Genomic DNA, 11,266 nt, shown 5'->3' on the forward strand with positions numbered 1-11,266 from the left:
AAAGAAGAAAGATATACGTTCTGATGAGTTGGATTGGGTAATTGGGTTGCCATCATTTTTTCTATTTTCTCATTTCCCTTTCCTATTTCTCTTTTTTTTTTTTATATTATTAATCTACTATTTATCGGCTGCCCTAAGAAAGCAACAAGGCTAGAAGGGGAAAATAATAATTATTGAAAGTTTAAGAAAATTGATGTAAATAATTATTCTAAGCGCTAGTTAACAATAAATCCTAAAAAAAAAAAAATTAAATAATAATATATTTTTCTTATTACTATATTGAATTAGTCGTGACTTATAAACATGAAAGAGAAGCATAGTGTAATGCAATAACAAATGTGGTGACATGACATTACACCAATGTTGATTTGATTTGATATGATATATATGCACGATAAAGCCTATATAGGGGTATTAAGATGATTATTCTTCAAAGATTCTTAATTGAGTCAATTAAGACTTGTGGTATATGCCCCTCATATAAAATATCTTATATTTAATATTCATATTTCTTTTTTTTTTTCCTATTTATTAAATCTTTATTCTTTTATACTTATTTTTTTATAACTTAGTCTTATTTAATTGTTTATAAGGTTCATAGTTTAATTTAATTACTAAGATAAAATGACTTAATAGACAAAATCAATCAAAATTTTATTAATTACTTATATTTTTATTTAAATAAGAGTAACATATAAGTGATATTTGGTTTTTTGGTTGAATAGGCAAAACCAAAATATTTGATTTTTTTAAAACTAAAAGTAACCGATGATATCAACAAATATAATTAAAGTGAACTTATTATTAATAAGTTTGATTTAATTATGTTTTGCAATTAAATATTTTGATTTTTTCTATTCACTCAAAAAACACAGTTTCATCAAAATCTAATAACTAATTTACTAATATTTTAGTAATGATATATTTTATGATAAATAAGTTTTAAACAAAATAATTTATTTTCAAGTATTTTATGTTTAATTGTTTGAAAATTCTCAAAAATTATAAGAAATTTTATATATTTTTTTTACAAAAATTACTAAAATTATTGAAATTTTCTAGTATTATTTTATATTTCAAATTATTTTAAAATTTTAATAAAATTTTGTATTTTTTCAATGTTCTTAATATTTTAGTTGTTTAATTTGATACATTTTTATAATTAATATTTAAAATTACATAGTTTTTAAAAATAATTATGAATAATTTTTTATCCCCTAGTAAAAGTTAATAATATATTTTTCTTATTACTATATTGAATTAGTTGTGTGACTTATAAACATGAAGGAGAAGTATAGTGTAATGCGATAACAAATGTGGTGACATGACATTGCACCAATGTTGATTTGATTTAATTTGATATTATATATATGCGCAATAAAGCCTATATAGGGGTATCAAGATGATTATTCTTCAAAAATTCTTAATTGAGTCAATTAAGACACGTGGCATATGCCCCCTCATATAAAATATCTTATATTTAATATTTATATTTCTTTTTTTCCTATTTATTAAATCTTTATTCTTTTTATACTTATTTTTTTATAACTTAGTCTTATTTAATTGTTTATAAGGTTCAAGTTTAATTTAATTATAGAGATAAAATGACTTAATAGACAAAATCAATCAAATTTTTATTAATTACTTATATTTTTATTTAAATAAGAGTAACATATAACTATATAAGTGATATTTGATTTTTTGGTTAAATAGGCTAAATCAAAATATTTAATTTTTTTAATTCAACTAAAAGTAACAGATGATATCAACAGATATAATTAAAGTGAACTTATTATTAATAAGGTGATTTAATTATGTTTTGCAATCAAATATTTTGATTTTTTTTATTCACTCAAAAAACATAGTTTCATCAAAATCTAACAACTAATTTACTAATATTTTAGTAATGATATATTTTATGATAAATAAGTTTTAAACAAAATAATTTATTTTCAAGTATTTTATGTTTAATTGTTTGAAAATTCTCAAAAATTATAAGAAATTTTATATTTTTTTCTACAAAAATTACTAAAATTATTGAAATTTTGTAGTATTATTTTATATTTCAAATTATTTTAAAATTTTAATAAAATTTTGTATTTTTTCAACGTTCTTAATATTTTAGTTGTTTAATTTGATACATTTTTATAATTAATATTTAAAAATAATTATGAATAATTTTTTATCCCCCAGTAAAAGTTTCTGGCTCGTCCAAAAAAGGTGGCATTCTTAGTCGTGAAGTGATGTGGCTTCACAAAATGGATACTGACACCTAACAACCGGGCCACATGTAGTTTCTAAAAAAACATGAAGAGAAATTTGAATCAACATGTTATATTCATTCAAACATGCAAATATTAAATGGCAAAAGCTCATCACCGTGAACGTGTAAGCGTACAGTTGGAGGCTGCATGATCAACCATGCAATGAACGCTTCTCAATGATTACGAGAATAAACATAAAGCTCTTTTTCAAAGTAGCCAAGATGAAGATAATGTCGATATCAGAGTCACTCAGTGGTTGCCGTCCCATGCTGCGGCATCTCCATTCACAGCCATTGGATCGGTAAAGGCAATCGTGGGAAACATTTTCGTCGGTTCTCCACTGCGATTCTCTTTGTCTCATATTTTCTTGTTTTTCACTGCTGGTTGAATTTTCACTAGTGGAGAGCCATGATGGAATACGAATATATCGTCCATTGCAAATCGTAGACTTCCTGATAGGATCAGTTGAAAGCTTGAATTCAAGTTTATCTCAATGCTTCGGGCTGGAAGATTTCGTTTTGCTTCAAGTCAACACAAACAGTGTAGCAACTAAACAGAATGGATAATACTACAAATTCATTTGATCGGTCCATGTGGGACGGATTCGGGTCTTTATGAGTCTCCAAGTTTGTACTGAAGGAACGGGTACGGGTCCCACTATACCGACTATGCATCTCATATGCCCGTCATAACCTTTTTGCAGCTCCAGATTTTAATGTTGATGCACAATGACATTCAAAACTACGTGCTTTCAAAAGATCGACATCAGTTGTAATCAATGTTTGGATGGGAAGGAAATCCACTCCAGCTTTCATAAATAAAGGACAGCGACTTATATCCAATCTTATTCCTTAATTACAACAATAATGTCACACATTCTAAGGAAACATTTAATAGAGAGTAGACACATACAACACTCGCATTCCCGATCAATTCTAGAAATGCCTAAGAAACTAGCCATGCCATGTGGGGGCTTGGGGCTTGATTGATTCAGAGTTGGGAAAGGAGGTTGACCATGGTTGGGCGAGGCCGACACTTGGCCAGTAAAGGCTGAGCCTTAGGAATACTGAGACCGTGCCCTTCAGTCATGTCCACCATCTGCTTATCAACCCTCTCCCAATCAAAGCACTGAATAAGTGAACCCAAGGCCAAGCCCACCATGCGGATGGCTAGGCCCTCCCCAGGACAACCTCTTCTCCCTGACCCAAAGGGCAAAAACCTGAGCCCATCTCGCTCCCCTTCTTCACCCTCAAATCTCTCTGGTTTGAATTTTGTGGGCTCAGCCCAAATTTTGGGGTCATTGTGTATAGCCCACACATTAACAAGCAGCATGGTGCCTGGTGGGATGTGAAACCCTCCTACAAAGCACTCCTTTGAGGACTCGTGAGGGATTAGCAATGGACCTGCTGGGTACATACGCAGCGTCTCCTTAATGATGCTCCGAAGATAAGGAAGCTGCGCTAGATCCACTTCCTCAATCAGACGATCATGTCCCAAATGGTCGTCAATCTCTTGCTGCGCCTTCTTAAGCACTTCTGGACTGTTCAGCAAAAGCGACAATGCCCATTCCATGGTCCCGGCTGAAGTATCTGTTCCTGCGGTTAACATAGACTAGGTGCAAAGACAAGTAATCAGATTCGGCTTTGTATTTCAAACACTTGACGGGAGAAGAGTTCAGCAGGGTTGAATAGTAGGGAACAGGTATTTGAATGTTTTGTCCACAAAAATGGATATTGTTTTATTTTGAATTGATTTCACGGTTCCAGGATAATGCTTTCTCTAGTGTTTTAAAGTATATTAACTAATTAATTTTAACAATGTATCCTAATACACAAATTCAATCAGATGAAAATTTTATTTTTAATCTAGAAATTTTGGAGAAGGAAATTTGGATCTTACTAGCATGAGGCCTCCGATGATCTCGTCTGTATAGTTCTCAGGCTCTGTCTCTTGCAGTGATAACAGAACTTCGATCATCGTCTTCGGCCTCCTTTCACACTTACTCCCCTTGCTTCTGTGCTCTTCTATCAAATTCTGTATGAAGCTGTCTCTCATTTTTTGCAGCTCCATCAACCTCTTCTCTGTCCCTTTCAACCCTAACCACCCCAAAATTGGCAAGAAATCTACCATATTCGTACCTGCCAACCGGAACGCCTTCGACACCATCTCTCGAAATTTCCTAGCCTCCTCCACCTCCCCAACATTCTCACCGTAATACCGCTTTCCGCCGATCATCCTCATTATCACATTAAGCGTCAGCTCGAAGAACGCGGATTTCATCTCCACCACCTGATTTTGATTCTTAACAAGCCGGCAAATCAGCGTTCGGACCTCATCGGAGCGAATGCCGGAAAGCATCTGAAGACGATTGGATGATAGAATCTCGAAAGAGGAGATTCGCCGGAGATTTCGCCAATGGTCGCCGTAGGGAGCTGTGCCGATGGCCGTATAGTTGTAACCTAGGTGTTTGCCGGCGATCAGGCGGGGGCGGTTGGCAAAAATGATGTCGTTCTTGGTGAAACATTCCTCAGCAGCTGAATGTGAGGAAACAATGAGCACAGGCCGGTAACCGAATCGCAAGAAGAGTATGGGGCCATGGCGGTCCGAAATTTTGGATAAGTTTCGGTGCAGCGGTTTCTTAAGGAGATAGAGATGGCCGATCAAGGGCAAAATGGGAAATGGGCTTGGTGGGAGATTGTGGAGCTTGTGAAGGAAGTGCCATGTGAAGACATACAAGGCTAAGAAAATTGGGATACAGAGGTACAGCATCTCCATGGATGCCTAAATATCTATTCTCAATCCTCGATGCCTACAGTACAGGTATAAAAGTATCAAGGTAATGAGGCGCCCAAAAAAATGACTTTACAAAGACACAGAGAAATTGGTAAAAAGGAAAGCAAAATGTCATGTGCCATGGCGGATTCCATTACATAAAATTGGAGGGACAAGGAACTAAGTGGTTTCACTTTCTCATCTTCTTCTCATCATATCATGTGCCATGGGAGGTCAGTCAACACTTTGCTTTAATTTCCTCTGTTACTCGTACTTTTTTTCATTTTTTTTTTGTCAGAATTGTCCTACACCACCAAGCAACTTTGGTCGGTTCGAGTAGTAATGAACAAACTGTTGCCCAACCATTTTGGGAAAAGTTGAATTGTGGCAACTCAGCCTTTTCTTTCAAATAGTGAAAATAGGCCCTGATCGACGGTGCGCGCGGGAGGAATGACAGATCAAGACTACTTCTTTAGCACTTAATTCCTTACCAACTACGACTTCCGAGTGAATCAGTGCTTAATGGAAGCGGGAATCTCTGAGTGAATCAATGCTAAATGAAAGCGAGAACCTCTCTTTGATGCGCCCAATATTTTATGGGCGTTTAGATGGGCCTTTCACTGGTAGTCTAGCAAATTCCAAATGCTTCATCATTTCACAGGCACCAAAGAACCCAAAACGTGTCACCAAAGTTGAGAAAGGAGGCTCACCATGGATGGCCGTGGTCTACACTTAGCCACCAAGGACTGAGCTTGGGGCACGGTGAGTTCTGTTCCTTCGCTCATGTCCACCCTCATTGCCAATCCTTCCCTGGGGCAATCCCTCATCCCAGCCCCCGAAAGGCGAAAACATGAATCCATTTCTGTGTCCCTCTGGACCTTGGAATCTCTCTGGCTTAAAATTCGTGGGCTCTCTGCCCATGCATAACATAGGATCAGTTTGTATAGCTCACACGTTCACCAAAAGTATTGTGCCACTTGGGACTGTGAAGCCTCCCACAGTGCACTCATCGATGACTCGTGGGGTACTAGCAGTGGGGCAGCTGGGTACATTCGGAGTGTCGCCTTAATGATGCCGTGCAGATAGGGAAGCTCTGCTCTATCTAATTCATCAATCAGCCTGCTCCTTCCCAAGTGGGAGTCTATTTCAGCCTGGGCTTTCACAAGGGCTTCTGGATTGTTCAGCAAAAGTGACATTGCCCACTTCATTAGTTCATTGTCCCAGCTGACGTGTCCCTCCCTGCTGAATTGTCCCGTATGTGCATTATTCTCTGCCCTCGAAGAATTCACATGTTAAAAGCCTTGCGTAGTTGGACAACTACACAGTCGTCTGGTCACAATTTCTAAATAAGGGAATACTTGGAACGGCATTACATTACTTGTAGGACCATTCTGCGAGCTTGATTGGCTCGATCATTTTTATACAAAGGGATTGTCAATTGCTTTCCATGTTAAAAACTTCAACCTGGTGTAAACTTTGGCCATCTCCTTCAACTGATTTATCCCTGTATCCTTTAAGTGAAATCATCCCTTTTATTATTATTATTATTATTATTTTATAAGTAACAGGAAGTGTACCTCTGAAGCTAGAATCATTAACAATTTTTCTGTTTGTATACAACGTAGGTCAAGAGAGATTACTTGCATCATGCCTGTGATGATGTGACCTGTGTAGCATTCGGGTTCAGTTTCTTGCATTGATAATAGGACGTCAAGCATAGCCTTGCATCCCCCTTACAAGAACTGCTCCTCATTCTGCTGTGCTCTTCAATCAAATTCTGCATGAATCCATCTCTTTTCCCTGCATTATCGCCAACTTGTTTTTTCCAGTCTATTGAATCCAACCCATTTCAAGAGCGGTACAAAATCTCCAACATTTGTAGCCCCACTCAACTGAAAGGTCTTTGCCACTATCTCCCGGACTTTCTTGTATCCTCCGATTCTCTTACATTGTCACCTCGGTACCTCTTTCCTGGGATCATTCTCATCGTATTGTCAAGTGTCAACTCAAAAATCGTCAGTTTCCTACCTTCAGAGCAAATATTATTTTTGAACACTTTTGCAAACTTATATTTAAAGCAGCAATTTTATTGTTATCACCCAGAGCCACTTGATTTTATTTTTATTCTTTTAAATCGGTTGGAATCACTTCTTCAAAACGTAGTTCCATATCAGATTAAAGAAACCATATTTTAAAAATGCAATTTCAACCTAATTTAGAAAAATAAAATAAAATCATGTGACTCCTAGACATTAGTAAAATGACTGTTTCGAGTATAAGCTTGAGAAGGTGTTTAAAGATATATTTATTGTGTCGTAAAAGCTATTTTTGGTCCCAAACTCTTCCCTTGCATTGATCTATTGAAGGATTGTCAAGAATATTACTATCGGAGGGGCCTACTCTATGATTTGGATGTGACCTTGATGGAATGTGAATATATCGTCCATCGCAACTAGTAGTCTTTCTTGATCGGATCAAGACTTGAAAGCTTGATTCAAGTTTACCTCAATGTTTCTGGTTCCAAGATTTCCTTTTGCCTCGAGCCGTAGTACAATTAAAGTATTATGAACATAGTGTTTGTATTTGAACTGTTTTTAATAAAAATATATATTTTTTAATTATAAGTAATTTTTTAAAATTTTAAAAATATTTTCTAGGTTTTATCAAATATTTAATTTTTCTTCAAAACCATTTTTATTAAGTTGAAAGTAATGGTTAAAAATCCTGTCAAACGTACATCGATTCTGACCTTTTTGAGTCTGCACCTTTCTACCAGATAAACATGTCCCATTATACAAATTTTGCACCTCATACGCCCATCATAACATTTTTGCAGCTCCGAATTTAAATGTTGATCCACAATGGCATGCAAAACTGGTTGCAGTCATCATCCTCACATTCATCCATATCCTATTTGGAATTATTTCAAAAGATATCAGTTGTAATCAATGTTTGGATGGTAAAGAAATCAATGCAATGGCCTTTGTACCACTCCAGCTCTCATAAATAAGGAAAGCGACTTATATCTTATCTTATATACCATATCTCCAACAATAGTGTCATACATTCCAAGAAAACATTTAATGGAGAGTAGAGACATACAACACTCGCATCCCTGGGCCATTCTAGAAATGCCTAAGAAACTAGCCATGTGGGGGCTTGGGGCTTGATTGTTTCAGAGTTGGGAAAGGAGGTTGACCATGGTTGGACGAGGCCGACACTTCGCCAGTAAAGGCTGAGCCTTAGGCAGAGTGAGACCACCCCCCTCAGTCATGTCCACCATCTGCTCATCAACCCTCTCCCAATCAAAGCACTGAATGAGAGAACCCAAGGCCAGCCCAACTATGCGGATGGCTAGGGCCTCCCCTGGACAACCTCGTCTCCCTGACCCAAAAGGAACAAACTTGAACCCATCTCGATCCCCTTCTACACCCTCGAATCTCTCTGGCCTGAATTCTGTGGGATCACCCCAAATTTTGTGGTCACTTTGTATAGCCCACAGATTAACAAGCAGCATGGTGCCTTGTGGGATGCGAAACCCTCCTACAGAGCACTCCTTTGACGACTCATGAGGGACTAGCAATGGACCTGCCGGATACATACGCAGTGTCTCCTTAATGATGCTTCGGAGATAAGGAAGCTGGGCTAGGTCCAGTTCCTCAATCAGACGATCATGTCCCAAGCGGTCGTCAATCTCTTGATGTGCCTTCTTAAGGACTTTTGGATTGTTCAGCAAAAGCGACAATGCCCATTCCATGGTCCCAGCCGAGGTATCTGTTCCTCCGGTCAACATAGACTGCGTGCAAAGACAAGTAATCAGATTAGGTTTTGTACTTCAAAGAATTGATGGGAGAAGAGTTCAGCAAAGTCGAATAGTAGGTAACAGAAAGAAGCAAGCAATATTCACTGGGCAATCCCATTTTCAGAACCTCTTTCCTTCAACAGGAAAGCAGACCAAATTATTTGAACATTGCACTGAAAGTCGCCAAGACTCAACAAATCCGACATTGGCACCCCTTAGGGTATTTGAATGTTTGTCCACAGAAATGGAAATTGTTTATTTTGAATTTTTTTCATGGTTCAGAAAGAATTTGACAAGTTATTGCTAATTATCGTATAAGATTGTATTTTGCAAATTCAATCAGATGAATTTTTCATTTTAAATCTATAAATTTTGGAGAAGGAAATATGGATCTTACTAGCATGAGGCCTCTGATGATCTCGTCTGTATAGTACTCAGGCTCTGTCTCTTGCAGCGATAATAGAACTTCAATCATCGTCTTCTGCCTCCCTTCGCAGTTACTTCCCTTCCTTCTGTGCTCTTCTATCAAATTCTGTATGAAGCTCTCTCTCCTTTTTTGCAACTTAATCAACCTCCTCTCTGTCCCTTTCAACCCTAGCCAGCCCAAAATTGGTAAGAAATCTACCATATTCGTCGCACCTGCTAACTGGAACGTCTCCGACACCATCTCTCGAAACATCCTAGCCTCCTCCACCTCCCCGATATTCTCACCATAATACCGCTTTCCGCCGATCATCTTCATCATCACATTAAGCGTCATCTCGAAGAACGCAGATTTCATTTCCACCATCTGACTTTGATTCTTAAAAAGCCGGCGAACCAGAGATCGGACTTCATCGGAGCGAATGCCGGAAAGCGTCTGAAGACGATTGGGTGATAGAATCTCGAAAGAGGAAATTCGCCGGAGATTTCGCCAATGGTCGCCGTGGGGGGCCCAGCTCATGGTTGTATAATTGTAACCTAGGTGTTTGCCGGCGAGCAGGCGAGGGCGGTTGGCAAAAACGACGTCGTTCTTGGTGAAACATTCCTCAGCGGCTGAAGGTGAGGAAACAAGGAGTACAGGCCGGGAACCGAATCGAAGGAAGAGTATGGGGCCGTGGCGGTCCGAAATTTTGGATAAGGTTCGGTGCAGCGGTTTCTTAAGGAGATAGAGATGGCCGATCAAGGGCAAAGCGGGGAAGGGACTTGGTGGGAGATTGCGGAACTTGTGAAGGAAGTGCGATGTGAAGACATACAAGACAAAGAAAAGTGGGATATAGAGGTACAGCATCTCCATGGATGCCTAAATATCTATTCTGCCAGACTGCCCCTGCTACCGGTGGAGTCTCGGCCCTCCATCCTACACTCCATTTCCATTGGTTTCAAGCTCGACTTTTTAAGTCCACACAACTTGCTAGAAATGACTATTAAAATAGCTATTTAATCGGATGAGATAAATCATAAATCACATCTTCCAAACAATAACCTCCGTCTTAAACACATTTTGAGAAAATAAAAAAATAATAAAAATAAAAATTCCTCCCGTATTTGATAAATCAACTTAAAGTAATTTAATGACTTAAGTTATTAAATAGATTAAATATATTTGATAACTTAATATTTTAACTTAAAATCAAAAAATAATTTTAATTAAAATAATTAATTTATTTTTAATTAAAATAATTTATTTATTTTTAATTCTAAATCTTGTTTATCTTATTTATTCACGTCTAATGAAATTATATTTATTAATCATTACTCTCTATATATATAAAAGTAATACTTTTAAGTATGAATGTTTAATAAATAAATTAATTGCTTAAAATTAATGAAAATAAATATTACTAAAAAATAATGATGATAAATATTAATTATAATTAATGAATTAATGAGTATATATATATATATATATATATATATATATATATATGCTAATTTGATAATTTAAAATAAATTTTATGTTAATTTCATTAAACAATTTTAATTTTTAAAGAAAAAAATAAGAAATAAGTTTTAAGTTAATAAATTAAAAATAATTTGATTTAAAATCAACTTTAATTATTAAGTAATAAGTATTAAATTTTATTAAACATGTTGTGAACCCCGTATTTCGGCTCATGCGTTTCCCACTCGAAGGCGAGCTCGATTTTGATTTCGAAAAATGATCTTTATTGATTAAAAAAAATTGACTTGAAGTCGTCACTTATTTTTGTTTTATTTTTAAAGGGTAAACAAAATAAAAAAGAAAAACCCTAAGTGTAACTCCTTACTTTGAAAAATGTGATCTATGAAAAACCGGATTGGGTTCGGGGGTCAGGTTACTTATCGAGAAGGTACAGTAAAGACCGTGACACCCTTTTAAGTCCCTAAAAACGGGTCTCTACTAATAAAATGGAGCAATCGTGACAATTAATTAATCGAGTATGGATACCAGATAAATATTACTCAA

General features: G+C 36.3%; 2 protein-coding genes and 1 pseudogene across 2 annotated transcripts; all 3 read right to left on the minus strand.

Moving 5' to 3' along the window:
• Nucleotides 1–3,053: 3,053 nt before the first annotated feature.
• LOC117906085 (cytochrome P450 81Q32-like) lies at nucleotides 3,054–5,177 on the minus strand. The gene is made up of 2 exons (XM_034819029.1): nucleotides 4,164–5,177; nucleotides 3,054–3,875 (listed from the first exon to the last, which is right to left on the minus strand). The coding sequence occupies exons 1-2, from the start codon at nucleotides 5,037–5,039 to the stop codon at nucleotides 3,255–3,257; spliced, it is 1,497 nt and encodes a 498-aa protein (XP_034674920.1). The 5' UTR covers nucleotides 5,040–5,177; the 3' UTR covers nucleotides 3,054–3,254.
• Nucleotides 5,178–5,465: 288 nt separating this feature from the next.
• On the minus strand, nucleotides 5,466–7,483 carry LOC117907411 (annotated as a pseudogene).
• Nucleotides 7,484–8,039: 556 nt separating this feature from the next.
• LOC117907573 (cytochrome P450 81Q32-like) lies at nucleotides 8,040–10,200 on the minus strand. The gene is made up of 2 exons (XM_034821161.1): nucleotides 9,236–10,200; nucleotides 8,040–8,832 (listed from the first exon to the last, which is right to left on the minus strand). The coding sequence occupies exons 1-2, from the start codon at nucleotides 10,112–10,114 to the stop codon at nucleotides 8,212–8,214; spliced, it is 1,500 nt and encodes a 499-aa protein (XP_034677052.1). The 5' UTR covers nucleotides 10,115–10,200; the 3' UTR covers nucleotides 8,040–8,211.
• Nucleotides 10,201–11,266: the final 1,066 nt, after the last annotated feature.

This window comes from Vitis riparia, chromosome 18, assembly GCF_004353265.1.
Source record: "Vitis riparia cultivar Riparia Gloire de Montpellier isolate 1030 chromosome 18, EGFV_Vit.rip_1.0, whole genome shotgun sequence".
Taxonomy (NCBI): Eukaryota; Viridiplantae; Streptophyta; class Magnoliopsida; order Vitales; family Vitaceae; genus Vitis; species Vitis riparia.